The 21,835-nt window shown below is 43.0% G+C and overlaps 1 protein-coding gene across 3 annotated transcripts; it reads right to left on the reverse strand.

Moving 5' to 3' along the window:
* Nucleotides 1-537: 537 nt before the first annotated feature.
* Nucleotides 538-21,432, reverse strand: mrtfba (myocardin related transcription factor Ba). Of its 3 annotated transcripts, none has more exons than XM_068305173.1 (17): nt 21,136-21,432; nt 17,095-17,183; nt 14,826-15,062; nt 10,880-10,945; nt 10,699-10,754; nt 10,502-10,577; nt 10,158-10,319; nt 9,796-9,971; nt 9,524-9,667; nt 8,413-8,660; nt 7,743-7,908; nt 6,037-7,053; nt 5,776-5,886; nt 5,242-5,391; nt 5,015-5,149; nt 4,793-4,853; nt 538-4,513 (listed from the first exon to the last, which is right to left on the reverse strand). In XM_068305173.1, exons 3-17 carry the CDS (start codon nt 14,986-14,988, stop codon nt 3,999-4,001), a joined length of 3,246 nt encoding a protein of 1,081 aa, XP_068161274.1. In that variant the 5' UTR covers nt 14,989-15,062; nt 17,095-17,183; nt 21,136-21,432; the 3' UTR covers nt 538-3,998. The 3 variants fall into 3 exon arrangements, with proteins under 3 accessions (XP_068161274.1, XP_068161273.1, XP_068161275.1); XM_068305172.1 differs by having other exon boundaries at nt 5,776-5,898; XM_068305174.1 differs by lacking the exons at nt 14,826-15,062; nt 17,095-17,183; nt 21,136-21,432 and adding an exon at nt 11,650-12,258 and having other exon boundaries at nt 5,776-5,898.
* Between the last annotated feature and the right edge of the window lie 403 nt (nt 21,433-21,835).

Raw genomic sequence — 21,835 nt, forward strand, 5'->3', positions numbered from 1 at the left:
CTACTACACTCGTATTTTTTTGCCCTTTGTTATTTGACATTGACATCCCTGCTCTGGATCTAAACCATTGTTTGTGCCAACATACCTATCGCTCAAAAAATAGCTGACTTCAACCTACCCAAATCATTAACAGTAAAATTACAGGTAGCATTCTGCAGGAAAATGACCCTGTGTTTGACTTCATTGACCAAAGGTCAAAGATCAAAGCCAGTGCTCTGACCTTCTGTCATTGATTAAAGCACTAGCTTTGATCTATGTTCTTACGCACACTGGCCTTCTCCCTCCTCTTTCTAATCTGGTTCCTGAGAGTACAAAAGTTGAAATTTGATCTTGACTTAGCTTTTCTCAAGGTCATCATCTCATTTTCATCCCCTTTGCCGCCCAAGTAATGTGTCTTTTGTTTAATCTTTTTATCTGCAATATCTGCAAGATATTTGGTGGAAATACTAACGGACGGATGAACGAACACAAGAACACTGACAATTACATCACCGCTTTGAAGTGGGATGCAGTAAACTTCAATGAAGGCAAAAGGAGTCACATGACAGCAAATTTTATTGAGACATAATAGTACTTATATACATCTTTTGCGTACTCACAAAATAGAGGACCCATGGATGTTACATATGTATAAAAATATGCATTACATTTATATAAATATGTACAGAATGTGCAAAATGTATGGCATACAAACAAGAGGCATGGCATGAGTTGCATGAAAGGACACACGTCAGCAATGATGGATGAAAAATCATTGATGAGAGGAAAGGACCTTGTTACCACTGATGTCACCGAAATACAGTCATTTTAGTGAAAGATTATTTCACAAAGTTGTTCCCAAGTTCAGAATCTTCACTGTAAAATGTTTACGTGATAGTAAATCACCTAGTATAACTGAGAACATGGGAGCGCTGGAGTCAGATTACCAGCGGATAGGCCCCTTAAGGGGTTCCTCAAACCTCTAACATATCAGGTTTATTCAAACAAAGCCCCATTCATGCACTCATATACAAGTGCTTTTGATCTTTTAAAATTTATTATTCTCATAAAAGCTCTAACATCAATTAAAACCAGGCAGGAACTGACATACAATACAGTAGATCAACAGAAAGCAGCCATTATTGCTTTTAGCTGTCCCTGCCTGGCCATTCAGTGACCACAACTGCTGTTGGTGAGTGGTATCACGTCAAGTGTAAATGATGTGTGTGTGTGTGTGTGTGTGTGTGTGTGTGTGTGTGTGTGTGTGTGTGTGTGCTGATTTTGTGCAGCCAAGAGGTTTAGCATGTCTGATTTGAAAAATCAAATTGTAAAAAAAACTCTGCAAAACAAAGATATACACATAAACACACCGTTTACAAATTTTACATAAACGTGAAAACAAGAATGAACTTCTCTTTTGTTTACTTCCACACTACAAAATGTGATAAATAAAAAAATGTGAGAAAATTAGCAAAATATAATATGTTCCACGGCCTTCTCGGCAGCAAAAAAAGAAAATTTGATAAACTTAATGCCGAGTGATTTAAAATACAAAATGAACCCATCATTTGTTCAAAGATATAAATGACAAAGGAAGTGAAAAACAGAAATAAAAGTAGGCCTGTGGGCAGGTAAACCAGGGTCCAGGTATCTTCATCCAGCTGAAACAAAGGTGCACCATCCACAGGCATGAGGTCCCTCTGAACTGATTTAAACAGGTGTGTATGTGTCTGTGTGTGTTTGTGTGTGTGTTTACAGACAAGAATTACATAAAACTCTTTCAGGTGGTCAAATGTTTCAGACTCGGGGACATCCATGTGTCTCGGCCTGATCTGACGTTAAATATGCAAGTGCAGCGGTTAGAGCATCGGTCCGTTCAGGAAGAGGAAAAGAAGCTACCCACCTAAAGAACAACACAGTAGCCCCACGCAGCCTTTTACCCTTTAGAAACGACCATGAAGCACCAACAGTTGCCGCTAAAAATCTGCTGAGAAGCCAGAAGCGAGGACGGCGCCCTCTAGTGCTCGTGTCTGTTATGACTATTAAAGTTGGGATCATGTGTTTCCACTCAACACAATTGTTTTTTTATAAGATGATTGGAAGTGTGGTCTTATTTTTAAGTGCCAAAGAGAAATAGCGTAATGCCAAAAGAACAGTTGAAGTGTGACCTTGAATCTCTGTTGCCATGTTTTAGTCTGATAAGAAACAGATCGATATGATGCAATTCTATTACGTAGTTATTGAAATGATTTTGCAAGAATGCTCTGACGTCCAAATGTGTTTGCATTTCTGCCTGCGGGACACCAACTGAGTATCACAGATATAAAAATGGTCAACAGTCATGATAAGCCGTGTGAAGTGTAAAGTTATTTGAACACGTGCTCTGAATAACAAAATGACTTGATCTCATAGATACTTGCTAAATTCGTCAGATTTTGCAGCCGACAGCAGCCCAAGATTAAACGTGAGTACGATCATGCACACGGGTGCACATGCAAGAGAAAGGAGCACAAATCAACACCCACACAAATCAACATGCTCTCTTGCTTTTTCCCAGTGTGCAGACAGCTGGAGCTCCCCTAACGGACCGCCAAAAGGAGACCAACTCATCAGCTGCAGATGACAGTAACTTGAGTGCTTGTTGACTAGCGATGCAGTATATCCCACACTGACACACACAGACAAGAAAGAGTGCAAGGATACTACTGGACAGCTGGATATAATAAAGCACACAACCTGTTCACACCTATTTGTGACGTCTTCATTTGTTAAAAAAAAAAAGGGAAAAAGATATTCGTTCCTGTACCCACTTTTTTGTGTCAGTTTACCACTGGAAGAAAAAAAGCTGCCAACTTCGTGAGTTAGGTCCCATTTTTTTTTCATCTCTTCAAAAAGTACATTCAAAATAAGATACTTGGTCGACTGCAGTATCTTCAGAACATTTTGGCCACATGATCGTGGTGCTGATCACGGCCGTATTGATCACTCCAAATTAACATTAGCCTTGGATTAGAAAAGCTCACTTTTCCATGATCCATGCGTCTTTAGTGCATAGCTCTCCCCCCGTAGTCAGACTGAGGTTGAGTCTTTGTTCTTTAGATTCTGATCCAACCTATCAGATTAGTCAGGTAACGTCATTACAGCATGTGGTAGACGGGAACAGTGAGAGCGTTAACCTCCTTCCGTTTGGGAGACCCTCAGAGCCCTCACTGAGAGCTCTGATCTAACCGCTCCACAGGCTCCTCCGAGTCCTAAGAGTGTTCAGTCCAAACACCTTGAGCATTTTCATGTGAATCCAAACAATTTAGGATCAAAACTAGATTTCAGCCGTAGTCTGATGTCCGTTTTCGTGTGTTAACAACCCTTTCTAACATATTATGGCACAGTACGCTTCAGCAGAACACAGGGTTTCAAATCAGAACAGAAGCACTAATGAAACCCTTTACGTTTAATTACTGCGCTCACGCAGTAAAACACACGCAGTGTTCACCAAAAGCCAAACCAGCCTCTAGTAGAACCGATGAGCTGATATCAGCCTTCAGAACTATTCTGGCTCTATGTCGAAGAGAACGCTCACTTGTACTTTAAAGAGTATTTACAACCAGTCCACTAATTTAGCTCTGTCTCCTTTTTCTGAACATTAAAACTGTGACATTAGTGAAAAAGTCTACTCTGTTTAAAATCCCTTTGTCACTAAACTACCTGTGACAACCAAACTAACAACATTACAGGGGGGGCCTCAGGACAGCCTCCTTTAAAGCAGTGCAAAGTCCTGCTTGTAGTTCAACTTGGATCAGTGTTCACACGCCTTCACTTTAGTAGAGTGGGAATATTACAGACGGTACAATTGTAGTGGTGAGACTACTATGGCACAGCCAGACCATCAATTCTCCTCCTTTGCTTCTTTACCCCCACCTCTTTGTTGATTTCAGCCCCTCTCCTCTTGATCCATCCACCTCCTGCTTCTGGCTCAGCTGTTGTGACAACTCTCTTCATTTCTTCTACTGTCCGTCCGTCCGTTAGTCCCAGTGCAGCTGCAGGTCATGGGAATCCAGAAAGTCAGTGGGCATCCCCAGCGGTGTGAGTGCCCCCCCAGGACCAGGTGGCATGGTGAGGTCCAGCCACTCCATATTGTCCAGGCCTGGGTCGGACAATCCCATGTTGAGTGAGGAGGGGGGCGAGGAGGAATCACAGAAGGACAGGTCGGACGTGTCCATGGGTGAGTAGGGCTGCTGGTCCATCAGCTGGGCCTGCAGCTCGTCCATCAGGCCCTGTGTGCGGGGGTCCGACTCCAACGGCGTGTTGACCAGCGTGTTCTCCAGGAAGGCTTCCAGCTGGTTGTCTGTGGTCAGAGAGGAGAGGCTGGGGAGGCTGGGGTCGATGGCAGGACACAGCGTGGGTGGAGGGGCCACGTGGATTTGTGGAGGCAGCCTGGAGAGAGCAGTGTTGATGGGCAGGGTGGTGATGTTGGCTGTGACCGGGAGCGTCTTAGAGAGAGACGCTGACGGCTCCTGTTGGATGAACGGTGTGATTTCTGAGAAGAAAGGGAGGGGAAGGGGCGGAGGGGGGGGGGCATTGAGAGAAAAAAAAATCATCAGGATGTAATAAGAACAATGCTAACAGTACAAAATACAAAATTAAAAGACTAACATAAAAAATGAATAGCTTACCGGCTAAAACTGACATTAATACATCATTGACATGATGTAAAAACAATTTTAGTGATTGAATGTCAAAAAGTAACTGGAAGACATTTTACCACCGCTTACACAGCAGATTCCACACGGTGACCAGTTTTCTGGTAGGTTCTTACCTCCACTCTCTATGAGGATATCAAACAGGTCATCCATTTGCTGGCTCACTGCTGTGGGCGTCTGAAAGGACAGAGCGTGGGTCAGAAGCTGGTTCATCAAAAGCTACAGACCTGTCGGTCGTCTGAAAGGCTTTCTGAAGTTCTGAACGGTACCGACAGCTGATTACTGCACAGCTGGGCTTCAGTGTTATGTGTTTGTGTAGTGGGTGGTGTGTGTCTAACCTGTGACACACTGTTGATATGCAAGTTGCGGCTCTGTTTGACGGCCTCCTCGTATCGGGGAGGCTCTTTTGTGTTGGGAGGCTGAGTAAGAAGGGATGTGGGATGAAGAATGAAGGCAGGTTGGGGAGAAGGTGACTAGAGGAATAAAATAGGATTAAAAACCTAATTTGAAAAACAATACATTATCAATTAGGAACAAAAAAAAACCCCCCAAACCCTGCACTGACCTTATTAAAGGGTCCATTGGACATTTGGTGGTTGGGTGAAGTCCCTGGTGAGAAGCGATTCTCTGGGGAGCTTTTCAGGAAACACTGAGGATTGATTTCAGGTCTAGTCTGGTTCTCTAAACCATTGGTCTTATTGCACATCGTCAGAGTCTGTCAGCACAAAGAACACAACCTCATGTTAAAACAGACACGCAAAAAAAACAACCTTCAAAGAGAAACAGAAAAATGGGGTAAGGCTCAACGCAACCCGTCATCAATGTGATAAAACAAAGAGACAGAGACGGGACCCTGAAGTCATTTACTAATAAAAACGCTCTCTGGTTTCTGTTTATCAGATAAGAGGAGACATTTTTCTTTTCCTTCAGCTGTAAATGATCCACTTTAGGTTCAGGGGTACTGATTAGATAAAACCACCGCAGTCATTTCCCAACATTTTATTATAATTGATATTAATAAATAAATAAAACCCATCAGGGACACAGAGGACAGTGACGTGCTCACAGGGTTTCTGGAGACGGTGATGGTGGAACTGACCTGTAGCAGCTGGGTGTTGTTGGCTAACTGCTGGCCGGGGGCCACCTCCATCTTAGTGGTTTGCAGCTGAGGAACTGAAGCTCGGACCAAACCTGGACTCGAGGCTGTGGCCTGAAAAACAGGCTGATGTCAGGAAAACGTGTTAGAATGTCATCTTAAATACAACTCAAATACAGCTGTAGCTCAGATTTATAAACCCCCCCCCCAATACTAAACCTCCTCTAGCCGTCTGACACATTACACATTCTGCCCCCTTCTCACCTGCAGGCTGACAGTGGTGCTCGGCAGCTGGATGGTAGCAGCGTTGCTGGGGAGTGAGACTGGGAGGAGGATCTGCGTTCCAGCCTGACCTGCTGTGGTCAGCAGAGTCGGGGGGTGACCCAACACCCCACTCGGGTGGCTGATGACAAACTGCTGCAGGCTGGGGGCCGAGGGTCGAGGCTGGGTCTGGATCTTAGTGCTTCTCTGTGCCTGGGGGAGCAGCTGGGGGCTAGTGGACACTTGGGGCGGGGCTTGAGGCTGTATCTGGGTGATGAGCTGAGTTTGGGTCTGTCGCGGGATCGGTTTCCCAGAGGAAACAGTAACGTCCTCCATCTTGATCACTGTCGGCAGGGGGGGGAGAGTCTGGGAGCTCAGGATGGAGTTGGGGAGTGTAGTGCTAGTGGATGAGCAGTTTGACAGGATTTCAGTCTCCATTTTCACCACACTGGAGTTCATGACAGCAGGAACAGAGTTAGCAGCTGCTTCAGAGGAACCTCTGGGGGAGTCTCCGGCTCCGGTCCTCTTCTCCACCTCCAGCTGCATCTTCAGAGCCTCCACCAGCTTCTGCTCCTGCTCCAGCTTCCTCATTAACTCCTCGATCTGCCGCTCCTTCTCATGCAGCCTCCAGTCCTTTTCCTCCTTCACTTGGACCGACTGGAGAGGCGAGGACTGAGGACCAGCCCAACCCGGTCTCACAACACTGGTTTCAGAGGGAGGCTCAGACATGCATGAATCCTGCGTCAGGGTGGAGGGATCAGAGGGAATTGGTGACACCGGCGGTGTGGATTTCATCGTCTCTAAAGTCACCTGCTGGACTGGGAGGACTATAGCAGGGGTGGTCGTGGTGCTGGTGACCACCATGGGTACAGAAAGGGTGGTACTGGTGGCATCAGGAATGTTGGCAGGAGCCGAGGTGCTGGGACTCCCCTGGAAAGGCTTCAGCTTCTCTATCAGATCAGTCTTTGTTCCCGACACCGGAAGGCCTCGCAGCTTCAGCTCCAGCTTCAGCTCTGCCACCTGGACAAACGTAGAAATTATAAAATCATCAATTTTAGACTGGTGATCGAAGTGTGCGGCCAATTTTATAGCAACACTTGAACCTATCTGAGATTAAAAAAAAATCACTCTAGTTGTTAAATATAATACTAATATAATAACAATGTAATATATAATTTAATATAATATATAATTTGATATACAATTGAAAGTAAAATATACTGAAAACCACTGATTAAATCACTAAATTTTAAATAACGAGCTTTTGCGGTGCATTTTTTTCTTAATTTGAAGCTAATTGGCTACTGTGCGTACTTTCAAATTAACCACTCAAATATGTGCTGTATTAAATTCTTTGCATCTCATATTCAGGCCATTTTTGTTTTGTGAACACTTCTTAAAATGTGGCGCTGTATAAACCAACCAACATCCTCTGAATACATTGATCCAGAGGAGTTTTAAGTATCTGAGGTCGATTTATATCAGACATCTGAGTGCACTGGTGCTTTATGACACTCTGTAAAGGATGAGACAAAACCTCTATGAAAACACTATTATGTTGTCTTTTATACATATGGTTGACATATATTAAATGATGCACTGTAATTCTTTCCTGCAGCCAACAGCCGTAACTTTCTTTCTAAACTTCTAAGCAGCTGGGAAACATTCTGACACACCGGGGTAAAGGTTTTGCATGAACCAACGGTTACCTTCATCTCCTCCAGGTTGGCAGGCAACACTCCCGGCTTGCGGTTTGAGAGAGAGTTGTTCGGACGAGCCGGACCAACGGGTGGAGGTGGAGGAGCAGCAGGTAAAGACACCATGATGGAGGTGGGCAGACTATTGGTGCTGCTGGTCTGACCCTCGGCCACAGATCTACAGAAAGAAGGACACATAAAAAAGTTCAAGCAGATGATATTTTAAGAAAACAAACTACTTCTGAATCACAAAATTCCGTAAAAAAGGTCGGAGCTGGACAAAAGGAGATGAAGAGATGACAATTAAAAAAAAAAAAGATTCAAAACAAAGACAGGAAAAATGGGCGAACTGTTCCGATCATAAAGAGAAGGTCCATCCTGTTGCCTGAGCCTCATTTGAAGTAAACAGTTCCAAGTCAATGTGGCTAAACTGATTCTGTGACGACAGGCATGACAACAATAGCTGCTGAAAGAACATCCTGTCCGTTATTGATATGATTAGACACACAGTTGTTAGAGGAAACGATGCTCTGAGGCGTTAAAACAACATCTGGCTTGTTTTCAGGTATTTCAAAGGGAAACACATTTTATAGAACAAATAATTGTTGTAAAGACTTGAAAAACACAAAGAACTGCACAACTAATACATTTTATGATTAATTGTGAGGCTCTATTTTCATACTTGAGTGGTGCAGGTAATATAGTCTGGTAGTTGTAGTGCTGCTGCTGCTGGCTGAGGATCTGCAGCTGGAGGAACAGCTGCTGCTGCTGCAGGAGTCGAGCGTAAGACGAGTCCATCGGCGCCTCGCTGGCCTCCTGCTTCTGGTCTGGTGGGACGTACTGGTGGTACTTCAGCTTCTTCACCCTGGGTTTGGGCTCTTTGCCCTTCTTACTGCGGCTCTTCTCTGAGGGTGTTTTCTGCTGGCTTTGCTGTTGTGGAAAAACAAACACAGTTTGTCCAACATTATTAAAATAATCACACAGCACTCACTTTTTGGCCTGATATCAGAAAATCTTTTTTCTCTTTTTAAGATGACTCTGTATGTGTGTGTGTGTGTGTGTGTGTGTGTGTGTTTGCGTGTGTGTTTATATGGCAGACTTTGTAAGAATTCTCAACACAATAACTTTTTGTGAACCGTCATTAGTATGAAAAACGTTTTCAAGGCATGACGCCTTAATCCAGCTAAACCAAAATGACCCCTCCCTCAATAACCTGACACACCTCTTTAAAAGGGTTTAAAGACTGGAGAGGAAACAACTTCTGCAAAAATGCCACGACATGGGAAATATTACTGGGATGGAGTCAATGGCACAGAAAACTCATGCACTAAGTCCTCAGAGAGGTGAAAGTTCACCGGTCCACATTAGTGTTTCCACACAGCACATCGGACACACCCTGATCAAACACGTGCAATCAGGAGCACAAGAACACATCTGAGGACCCAGACTGGTGCTGTGGGTTCAGTTTCACCAGGATGGCGTGTGACTGGCCGGTGACGAGCCTCGTCTGAAAACCTCAAACAACCTGAGTGAGAGAACGGTGCAACACCAGGAACGTCTGACCGAAGAGAGGACCGCTGTCCTACAGGATGATGTCTAGATGTTTTCCCACATCAACGCTGATGGGTGACACCTGAGACATCCATGGTGCATAAATGTTGCTGCAGTTTTTGTTATTGATTAAATTATGAGAATCATTAAAAGTTTAGGGTATAAAGAATGTTTTTTGTCCAATAATTGCAGTGCTGTGTTTTTAAGTTCTTCTAGTGACAAAAGGCTCTCAGTGCTCTTACTTTGACCAGTGTGGGGCCAGGTTTTGAAGCAACAGCTGTGGTGACCGGCTGTGTGGGGGGAGCAGCGATGCGGCTGGAGGGCAGCTCACTGGTGGAGACGACTGTCACCAAGTCTGTGACTGACTGAGTAACAAATGGGAACGTCTAAAGAAGAAGAGTAACAAAACATCGTGAGAGCAGCACAGAAAACAATGAATGGCAACAATTCAATAACAAACTGTGAATTTGGAAAAAGCTGGAGAACTAGGGCAGGTAAAGACAAAGTGTTGGACCTGCAGCACAGTGGTGGGTGGTGCTGGTGGAGCTGGGGCTGGGGAGGGAGTCTGTGGTGCTCTAGCCTCTGCTGGAGATGGGACTGAATTCTGGGACTCCTGACTGGCCGGCTGCTCAGGGGACAGCGCATCGCTGCTATCTTCATCCAACACCTTGGGGTAGTTCACCTGCCCCACTAGCAGATAAAATACAGGAATTAAACACTCTTTCCAGAAATGTTTCCCATCTGTCATGAACTTTTCCCTGTATGATCAATTAAACAAAAACTCCTCATGACAGTGTCCATTAAAGCAGGGATTTCCTAAAACCACTGAGTATCTAAAGCAACCAGGTTAGTTAATCCATCGCTACAGACTCTCACCGATGATGGCCTGTTTCAGTGTGGAATCCACCGGCAGGATGTTCTTCTCCACCAGTTCCATCGGACCAGGTCTCTGAGCGATCTTCTCGTTCAGGTTGTCGGCCAGTCGGGCCCTTTTTAGTCTCATCTGGGTCGCCTGGAGCGACGGTTCAGCACCAGTTTCTGAGAGACAAACAGAGTAACAGACAGAGAACATGACACTTCAATGTACAAAATCTCCGCTGTAGATTTCTTGTTGGGAAATATTTGCAAAAGGAAATGTCTGGTATCAATCTGAATTCAATTAATATGTGTAATCAATGTTTTGAAGGTAGTATGAAACAGTACTTAAGTATAACCAGTACCTTGCAGGATATGCATCCTGACCAGCTCTGCTCTCTCTGGACGACTGCGAATCTTGTGCTTGAGGAAATTCTCAGTCTAAAGAAAAAGACAAATACAGAAAACTCAGTAAATCACAACTTTTTCTTTCCTGTTGCTTTGAGTAACACAACAGTCGATGCTTCTCATATGAACTTCATTCCTCAGCTGGGTGCCTCACCCTAGCTCTCTCCAAACTACGAATCTGCCCATGAAATGCAGCCGGGCTCTTCAGAGCTGCAAGAAGTGCACAAATAACAAATGAAATATAGTGTGTATATTTATGCGTATTATTATACATCTATACATACTGTATATCAGTATACATAGTCATATAGACTAGAGGTAGACCTGGTACTCACGTGGCATGATGCCCTGCTCCACCAGCTGCTCCCGGGTTCGTCTTTGCTGAAGCCTCAGCTGCAGGACTGTAAAAAAAAGTGAAACAAGTCTTATTAATGAAAAACAGGTTGCTTTTATCGCAATGATGAATACTAAAACTAATGGGCAAAACATCAGACGAAAAACACAGAGGAGAGCAGAAACAACTATGAACAGATGATGTAGTAAATAAAAAAGTAAGTAAACGTATTAAAAGCAAAAGATATACAACACAAAAGCCAAACTAAATATGCTGACTGAGTACAAAAGCTTCATCTAGGAAACATTTTGGGCTCAGGACTCAGGTCTGGAGTTATCTCATAAATCACGCTGTCAGATTGTAATAAAAATGTTTTCAGTCAGAAGGAGGACTGGCTTTGTTCCACTTACTTCCACGCTAACATTGAAGCCCTGCAGAAGAGACTGCGACACCGACGACCCTGTTGGGACTTGATTTTTGTCTAACATCAGTCCTCACTATTGACGGGAGGAACTTTCATTCTACTGCCCCTCTGAGAACTTTTCCAGGGTATAACACATCAAGTCAGACTTCCATTCTTCAGTGCTAGATAAAATTTTAACATATTTCATCTCTTGTTTTTATTTGCATCTGTTAAGGACTAAGAAGTGAACATCAAGCTGCCGTCTCCACAGAACAATGTTTTATTAACCCTCATTACTTCCAAAAGTCCTCAACGCTGCTCCAAACATGAGCTCACACGCTTTGAGCAACAAGCAGAGGAGTTCTCACCTGCTCTGAACCCGGCGCAGCAGGCTCTGAATTTCTCTACCTCCACACAGGTCATCGCTTTCTACTCCTGGCCAGTCGGTGCTCAACTCTGGAACAAAACCATCTGATCCAAAGCAGAGAATCCGTCCACTAAAGCTCCAAATGTGTAGTTTAGGTGTTCTGTCAGCTGCAGTGAAACATCATCAACAAAAAACCTCTACCAACCCATACCGCTGCATTCATCTGCCCCTCCCTAACTGTTTTTTTTTTATTGCTAGGGTCACAACTGTCTCCTCCCCATCTTCTCCCACTTCTCTCTCGCTCAGCCAGTTTGAAATGTTTTTTTCTGGCAGTAGGTGCTCCCAACATCGTCTGATGTGGACAACTAAACCACTCTCATGAAACCACTGAAGAACAGTCCAGACACCATAAGCATGAAGGAAAACGGAGGATAACCACTGCTGCTTCGAGCTGAAAGATGACTCCTAAACCCGAATAATGAGGAAGTGGAGAATAGAAATGCATTTTCATTCATAATAAGGTTTAAAACTTCTTGCTCCCGCAGGAAGTATCTGGCCAGCTTCAATATCTGTTATCTACAGTACATTTCTGCCGCTAAATTTACTTGAGCTCCTGTCTGTGGAGTTATTCTGTTGGTCCTGTTGGACAGGAGCTTTCGTCCCTGACAGAAACGAACACTTGAGATCCACACCACACTCAGAAAATACTTCGGGGAAGGTCTGCAGCGGGGATATGTTTGTTTAAATGTCATATACGCTGCCTTCCAGTCAGCGACACCGTCCCAAACAACTACGGGAAACGCTGCTCAGTCTCACAAACATGTCCTGACCTTTGACCTGAACAAGCTGAGCAGAAAGGTGGGTGATATAACAAACATGTTCATGCACAGAGACACACATTAATAATTGATGATTCCAGTTTTAAATTCCAAGCTCACTATAAGACAGCTCAAGCTCCTGGTGACTGGTAACAATCACATCAACAGACTAATGAAAAAATAATCATATTGAACTATTTCAAACAAAAGAACAACCAATCAAATTAAACTGTCTCTACAGTTGTAGTTATTTTGGATTTTCTCACCCTTCAGGTCAGTATTAAAAGAAAATATTCTACATAAATTCCATATACCCAATGCATACACACAAAGAGGCATCACTTATGTGTGTATGCATCGAGACTGACGAGTCAGACTCTTATTCCGTCACAATAAACCCACTGACATCCCACTCTCCTCCTCTCTCTCTCCAGACTGAGCTACAACCTCTGCCCCCCCAAAAAGGCGACGTGGATTCAGACAGTCAGACCTGTCATGATGGTAGACAAATTAACACCTGTCTGTTAAAACCAGTATGAGTGAAGGGGCTTTGTGGTTGGCTAAGTACGGGGAACAGCTCAGAGGGTGGAAAGTATGAAGTTTGTGTTCTCACTGGAGTGGACACAACCAAAGCCCTCATGGTGAGTGGGGGCTACCACTGTTGACATTCTGCAAACATTTTCCCACCAGCAAGACAGTTTACCTTGCTCTCCTGCAGCGACCACATACACAACGACACACAACCACAACCTCTTTCACTCATGCTCCACGTTTAACCCACCCGGTCAGCTCCTACTGACGGCATCTGAAAAATACGGCATTTCTAAGACAAGGACAGGAGGATTTGTTTCATTTCCTTGACCTCTCCATCGTTAACCTGCCTCATTAGAACCTTCCCTCTTGCTGGGGCTTTCCAGCTCAATGACATGCGGTAGAACGCCACATTGTGATAGGTTGAGGGAAAGGGTAATGTCTGCGCTGCATTCTGGGGTATTTGGATTCTGAGATGAAAGTATGTGGTTTGTTTTGCGATGTAGGACATGAAATAAAATTCGAGTAGAATCACAGTTGTTTATAAATGACACTGCGTGCTGTGTGGCTGCGATTTTAGAATAATTACTCGTGCATCTGTAGCGACATCTCTGCACTGACTTTGGAACGCTTCCTAAAGTCACTGTCTGTGACCACAGTTCATTACTGCCCCACAAATGAGCAGTAAAGTTGAAACTCTACGCAGAGAATCTGTACATAAACCAGGTCCAGAAACACCGCTGCCTTCACTGAACCCGATCTAATTTAAGATGGTCTGAGGCGAAATGGAAAATTGTTCTGTGGTCGGATGAGTCAAAGTGTTTTTGCAAATCGTCATCATTTGGTCGTCCCGGCTACACAGGAGAAGAACCATCTGGTTTATTATCAGTTCACATTTGAAAAGTGACACTAAGGCATGGGGGTGTATTAGTGCACATGGGTAACCTGCACGTCAGTGAAGACTCCATTAATGCTGCATGATATCTACAGTTTTTGGAGTTACATCTGCTGCCTAAAAAGCAGTGTCTTCTTCAGGGAGGGCCCCATTTATTTCAGCAAGTCAAACCACATTCTGCATGCATTACATAGACGGCACAGCTCCATGGCGACAGAGTAGGAAGTAAACTGGCTGGACAGCACCCACTGAAAATGTTTGGTGCATTTTAGAGCATCAATTTCGACAAAAAGGAACCAGAACTAACATCTGAAATCCTACATCAGGCAAGCGTGGGAAAACAGTCCACTTCCAAAATTACAGCAATGATCTCTTCAGTTCCATTCCAACTGTTACATATAGTCTAATACTTTTTTCCTTCTATTGTTACTGTATAGAGTGTTTCTCTCAACAATTTAACAAAGATGTCTTTTTTTTTGTATTTGCTTTTCTCTTCAAATGAAGCACGATGAATGAAACTAACCAATTTCTGTTATATAAACCTCTGTCTTACTTTCTGCTTTGACCCACAGTTCACAAGTACGACCATTCACTATCTTGTGTTTATTGTTTATTACACTGGAAACAAAACCCGACAGCAGGATAATCTCTACCCATGTGTCTTATTAAATAATGTTCCGTTATTCTATAAACCAATGATCCGTCACAAATGCCAATTTGTCGCTATTATCGAGTCCACTGTTAGCTCAGAGTTGGTAAAACAAATTAATCTTCATTATACACCTTCACACTGAAGGGTGAGGTGTAGTCCCACCTCAGTGGTCCCATCTTGGACTGACTGTGCAGAAGCAGCTCCTGGACAGGGGTAACAGCCATTCTGCGATAATAAGTGTATAAATGTGTCCTGATGAGGCTGTAGCAGCAGCTTCTCACCATTTTTGCGCTCATTGAGCGGCGGCAGACTCTGGGTGGGCTGCAGCGACAGCTCCTCCATCTCATGGGTCACAGCCTCACTCTGGGGGCTGGGTAGCAGCAGACTCAACACCCCAGCGTCCCCCTCTACTCCCAGGTGGCCTTGAGAGGCCTCGGGCTCCATCCTGCCTCGAGAGGCAATCAGGGTGGGTCCCAGGCCGGTAACAACTTCCCTTCGGGTAACGCTTGATGCTACTTCTGTCAATGCAAGGAACAAGAAAGGAGAATGACGAGTTAGAGGGAAATAAAGCACCTCTGCAAAAGAAATACATCATTCAAGAATACTTTATGGGCTCCTCGTGTAATTCAAAATAATAATCAACGTCATCCTGTGGGTATGACTACCTCACCCAACTGTTGAAATTCCTAGGGTGGCATTTCATTTAAGCCATCTGGAAGAGCTCAGTCGCACCTCAAATTATTCATTAAACGACCAGGTTGGCTATTATGTTGAATAATCACTTCAAACCGCTGTTCATGAGAAACAACGCCAGTTTGTGCATGAATGTTCTCTCTGTTCCGACCAGTTTTATAATCTGGACTATGAAGTCACCATAGTGGTTTTAAAAAGAGGGAACAGAAACATTTTGGGGAGCAAAACAAACACTTTAGTATCCATGGCTTCCCAACAGGCTTTTAACCAGCAGATGACAGACTGCTCAGTCTTTGTGCGTACTTTATTTATTACTCTCCAGCAGCACTCATGCGTATTCATTCCAGGACCTAATCGCTCTTTACTCATCGTCTTGATGTGTTTGGTTGAGAACCATCGTGCTCCTTGGCCGATTTTATTTCTCCCTGAAGGCCCCTGGGTGCCAAAGGCTAAGACTAGGGGGGAACATCAGTGAACGGATATTCTGGTAGATGAATACTGATGTCACAAACATTTTTTGTTATAATTTCCTGTGATTATTGAGATTCTTTAAACAAACTCAATTAATCCAGTCACACTTAACTTCTCCTGCTTTACCAGTTTGTTTATTCATACTCTAAAGTCTCTAAAAGTAACTTTACTTCACAATCAAAACTTATAAGTCCTGTCAAAATTGTGTTCAAGTTAATATAAGACTTTCAGGCCAAACTGTTATTGGATTTTAGACCTAATAACTTTTTATAGACCAGTAGAAGCCCAGTTTAATATTTATTGGTGTTCTTGAACTTTTCAATCATGAATAAATGAAATATCTGTAACACTTTGGACGAGAGCCATTCAGCAACAGTGATAAGACATCAAGAACTGCCATAAGTCAATATTAATTATATTTTCATTTACCAGCAATCTGAACAAGTGTAGAATCTGGCAAACACCTCAAAATTACCCCACATTTCTGACCCACGGCCCATTTTTGACTCTAAATATTGACTGAGTGCTGCTAAAATGCCATTTTACAACCAGAATAAAGACTTTGAATTTCAGCAGTTTAACCTCAGGTTTTTCGTGAAAGGAACAGAAACATCACAGCAATTATAGCGATTAACAAGTCTCTGCTCTGTAGCATTTAAGACCTTCCTATAATTAAATTGTGCATTCTGTGACATTAGGCCTTTCACGTATGTTCACTTTCTGGGTCAAGAGAAAATAGCAAAAACAGGATTCTTTGTGCTTTTCCTCTTATCAAAAGTCACTCATCTGCATCAGGTTGTGTCTTCCAGTGGGAGTAAGAGGCTGTTTTATTAAAAGAGTTGGCCTGAGAACCAGGACAAAAAAAGAGGAATACCTCATCTAACAATCTGGCCCTCAATGGAGAAATAATATCCTCAGCTCCATAACGTAGCTTTGAACTCACACTTTGACCAAAATATTATAAAAGAGAAAGTTACATTGGTGTTTAATTTCATAGAATTAAATTGTCAGAATTTTGGTCACTTTTAATTTGGTTCATTTTGATTTTAAAAGGAAGTTTACTTTCTACTTTTTCAAAACAAAAACAGCATAAAGAAAGATAAAAATACAAGTGACTACGTCATGTTTTGATGTGAAGTTTCCTCCAACGTCGGTGAGAAACTATTTCAACCACACAAAAGTGAACCAAAGGCTTGGAGGGTACAGTATTTTATATAAGGCACACCTTCAATGAATGGCCTATTCTAAAATTTTATTTTCAAAAATAAGGCCCACTGTATTATAGGGCACACCCTCTATTTTTGAGAAAATTAAAGGCTTTTAGGTGCGCCTTATAGTGCGGAAAATACTGTAAATGTATTAAAACTGTTGATACATCTTACATACCTGTAGCAGCAGAGGACAGCAAGGGAATGATGAAAGATGTCCAGACTCGTGGCTGTTCAGAGTCAATCTAAGCCATAGAGCCAAAAGACCTTTAAATGACAAACAACAGCAAAAGTTCACTGTCACGTCCGTCTTTCAAAAAATAAATACACAGTGAGTTTTTAAATGTAAATTAGACAGCAGGTTCAGTCTCGTAGCATCCTATAACTGAAACCTGTGTCTAAATCCTGTTTCTATCAGCCTCTGTGTCAGTTTAGTCAAGTTGGCTACACTCGTCCCTCTTCCAGTAGCTCAAAAGATAACTTCTGACAGACAACTCAAAATACATACATACATACTATAACTGACAAATAGAATCCCTGTTATATACATATTTATAAAACCAGTTTTAAAGGCAACCACCAAGAATGGCACAATAAAAAAGAATAACCTGAAACACAGAGGCAAACCAGACTCATTTAGTGTGTTTGATGATGAGCAGAGAACGAAACAGACGATGAGTCCCACGCCTCAGAATTTATATTCACCTGCAGCGTTTTTTATGATATTACAAGCAGACCCTAAGAGGAACTGCAGTAACTGTGTTTATGACTGAAGAGCTGTCATTTGGCGTCACGCTGTACGCTGAGGGGCAGAATCTGTAAGAACCAATTAACCACACACAGAAACTACAGGACAAGCGTTTCATACACGAGCTAGATGACCAGATTAGACTTTAACACATGCATACACGACTCGAACAGGTATTTTTTTTATTACCACAGATGTATTCCTGTGTGTTTGCTGGATATATGAGTTTAAGTAGGTTACACAACCCCAAACCATCATGAAACCTGTGAATGATTCTTCTATGTCTACGTCTAATAGAGATATTTTTGTTGTTTTAATCATTGAGGAAATTCAACACTGACTCCTCACAAATACAAGAGAACAGAAAAGAGGAAGAACTATGGTGACTCCAACAGCTGCAGCGCTGCATCCTGTGAGTTTTTGTTTGCTTGCAAATTTGGAAAGTCATGATGGCAAGTCAGGCTGAGGAGGCATTGTGGGATTAACATCAGAGCTGCCGCAGCAGAATCGATGATCGGATCCAGATGGCAGGAGGTGCGTGCTGGGACAACAAGAACCATGTGTTTATTCAAAGGGCAATTTATGTACAGACACAAAGGACATGTATTTAGCCACACTACTAAAGTCAATTGTTGGGTCAAAAGAAGAGGGTCAAAGATAATTTAGCATCTGCTACACAAGTTTGTTCTAACTTACTGTAGGCTGACTTTTCCACACAGGTTTCAACAAATAATTGTTCATGTTCACGTTAATAAACTGTTAGGGCTATGAAAGGGTTTGGGCAGCCCACTGATGTATCACATCTCCAGTCAGAAGAGCACTGTATTATTCTTCTGCCAATGATTGTGTTTAATAGTTAAAACACAACATGTGGGATGTTGCACACTGTCAATCATCAACACTGTGTGGTGTGTAACCACCGAGATGTTAACAAAAGCACCCGTCCCGTCTAAGACAGCACAGAGACGTCTTCCTTGTTAAATGTGCTGCCAACAACCTGTAATCTGGTGTGAACATGTCATTTAGAATAATGTCATCGAGTGAAGATAAATTGATCAATGCAGCACTAGAAAATAGCAGCCCTGTTGGTCGTGGAAGAGCACACACACAATCATTGGCAAAACACAGACAAAAGAATTACAAACAATGATGTCAACACCAGCTTAGTCAAATAATGTCAGGCTTTGGTCAGGGAAAATGGACACCTTGTAAAAAAATTATAAATTAACTAAAAAAAACTGCCGACAAGACCGTCTGCTGAGTCCAGAGCTAAAAAAAACGCATCTGCATTAAGAGATGTTTTAATGCCTCAATCTAACAGCATATCATAACAAGAGTTTTTAATTTAATATTGTATTGAGTCATAATATTAAACAGCATGATCTGCACCCACAGACTTTTTTTTGACTTGATTGTAGTTGTTTGATAGTGTTGTGCAAATGACCAGGAACTGTGACCCCCCCAGCAAACACGCAGTGAGGAACGGCCACCCTACGGCAACAACCTAATCTTCTAACTGGAAGCATGCTACCAGCTCTTTCCATCCGCACAGGACGAATCCTGGTTCAGCAGGAGACACACAAATGTTAGACGGTTTAATTAGGTGGAGCAGCCCACATGGGCAAAGCTGTAAACCTGCCCGTTCTTTATCATAGATTAACTTTGCAGGTTTTTTTTTGAACGCAGAAGCACACATCCACACATATGCACACACATTCACCCTAATGACAACATGAAATAACAATAAACTGCAGCTTCCATCAAAAACCACCAAAAGGAGGATTGGTTTCTGTTAAAGGACTTAAACGAACGGCCAACAATCTACAAAAAAAAGTGGTGAAACAGACACATTATAGTCATTTAGAGAGATGGGCCTATCATCTAGAAATAGTCAGCATTGCTTTCTCAAAACTATGAAGTTTAAACTGTGGATCACTAAGATCTTAAAAAGTTAAAAATTATCTGAAATAGTGAAATCCAAAATAATATGGAGAATGCTGTGAAAGACAGCATGAATATACTGTACCAGATAGTAATACAGTTGAGGACAACCTCGCCATTTAACAAGCTTGATTTATTGTTTCATAAAAACCACACGTCAAAATATAATAAATATAAATCTTGGGGTTTATCACATTCACAGCACAAGGCAAACACAAGCACTTAGCATGAGAAAACCACTTCACAAAATTGATGTTTCAATCTGCAGCTTTCTGATCCTGAAATAGACCAAATCCAGTCCAACAAAAATGTCTTCTCATGTCCCGAGATAAAAAAGAAATGATGTCACCACTGTTGGCTCATGCACCCCAGTCATTTTTCTGCTCTGTTCCCACATCCAAGCAGTGGAGTCATTTCCTTCTTGTATGCCTGTGTGGACTTTGCACAAAAGATCCTCTAAAAACACGTCACACTGAGAAAAGTAGGACTGCAACAGAAGCTGACACAACACAGAGTGCTGCCTTTAGTGAAGAATAATGAAGGTTAGATGAAGAAAGTGCTCAGTGGTGCACTCTTTTGTTTGGGTACATAACTCCAACATTTCAGCACTAATTATTTTGTGGAGTAACTGTACAGAGACTGTAAGGAGTTGAAAAATTTAAGAAACACTGCATCATCAGCCTAAATGGAGACCAAAATCAAGCACTGCTCCAGGAAACCCATTAGTCTGCACACTGATATCTGTTTCACTTCCATTGTCCCACTGGGACGTGGGGAAATGTGAGCACAAAGTCTCCCTTCCCGCAAATCTCACACAGGGGGGGTGGAATTAGAAGCACACCCAGGGACCTGGCTGACTACCTTGGGATCACTTACCCATTCATAATCTAACGCTAATAATTAGGATTTGCTGCAGCTCTGGCTCACTGTCTACAATCGATTTAGACGCAATGACGTCACATCATCTGGTTTGTGCAGGAGACGTGTGGATGACGTCACACGGCGTGGGCGTGTAGGTAGAACTTATGTACCCGAGCTGCCAACTCACCCTGTAAACATCATCATGCCGGCATTCAAAGGCCGTCTAACATGTCCGTACGAACATAACCACCATGCTAATGAATCAGAACATGAAAAACAGAGAGGCTAAAGAGATAATTTCCTCCTTCCCCGCTGAGATGCTGCTGGCTGACATGCCTGTCGCTCCTCATACATGTAGTTATCATGGAGGGGAAGGCAGTGGGTGTGGGATGAGCGAATGTCGTGTAGTTTCCTAAATCTGACAGGTGAATAAGTTGCAGACAGTCTCCGATGCTCGTTTCAGTGTTTCTTAAATCATTAGTCCCGGGACTAGCAAACATATCCCCAGACAGTTTAGAGTCTAATGCTCGCTGTCCATTCCTACAGACTCACACAGCCGTGACTCCTGTCTCCGCTGATCCTCAACAACCTCCACAGTTCGGCTCGTTAGCTCGGCTCGTTAGCACAGGCTAACATGCTAAAAACAAGACAGCGTCGCGGCGGCCTTACCAAATTCGAAGACGTGGGACTTGAGTTTGAGCGAGGCCTGCTTCACAACGAGGTATCCATTAATGCCAACGAATATATCTCCTTTATTTGTGTGTTTCCTCAGCTAGGAGAGAGAAGTTTATTTCACCGAGTAAAATGGCTGCTACTGGTCTGGGATCGGACGCGGAGTGACGTCATGACGCAGTCAGACAGGACCAAAGGGCTCGCGCCTCCCCGCTGGTCAGTGACGATCCACACCCCCACCCTCCCCCGCTGCGACCCTATGACAGACTGCACCCCGCCACAGACACCCCACCACAGACAGGTGGGGTGTCTGTGGCGGGAGATGACGGCGTTACATAACCACCATCCTGAAGCTGGAGGAGGTGAGAAAACAAAAACAAACAGACCTCTTCATTCATTCTCTTGGTACTTGGAAGCAAACAAAGCTGTAGACCGTTCATTATAAATCCTTTCAGAATTATTGAAACTGTGTAGGACAGAAATCCACTAAGCAATTGTTTTTTTAAAAAAAATTCTGTTGAAGTTTACGTCTATACTATCAAATTTATAAGGTAAACACAGACCACATGCGTCCTCTGCTGCTGTTTTCTTTAGAAAGGGAAAGCATGCACTGGAACGAATGGATCTTTAAAATAAAACTACATTAAAAGTATGTCTCAAAATGTAAATTACAGTTGTGACCAAATAAAATTAACTG

Source organism: Antennarius striatus, chromosome 21, assembly GCF_040054535.1.
Source record: "Antennarius striatus isolate MH-2024 chromosome 21, ASM4005453v1, whole genome shotgun sequence".
In the NCBI taxonomy this organism is placed as follows: domain Eukaryota; kingdom Metazoa; phylum Chordata; class Actinopteri; order Lophiiformes; family Antennariidae; genus Antennarius; species Antennarius striatus.

What these genes read in the sequence shown, in the direction of transcription:
- mrtfba (XM_068305172.1), bottom strand. Translation starts at nt 14,988, where the DNA reads ATGGAGCCCGAGGCCTCTCAAGGCCACCTGGGAGTAGAGGGGGACGCT. An exon ending in ACAACACCCAGCTGCTACAG is followed by an intron (nt 5,392 to 5,775) that starts GTCAGTTCCACC and finishes TTGTGCTGACAG; the next exon opens with ACTCTGACGATGTGCAATAA. An exon ending in TATCCTCATAGAGAGTGGAG is followed by an intron (nt 4,514 to 4,792) that starts GTAAGAACCTAC and finishes CTTTCTTCTCAG; the next exon opens with AAATCACACCGTTCATCCAA.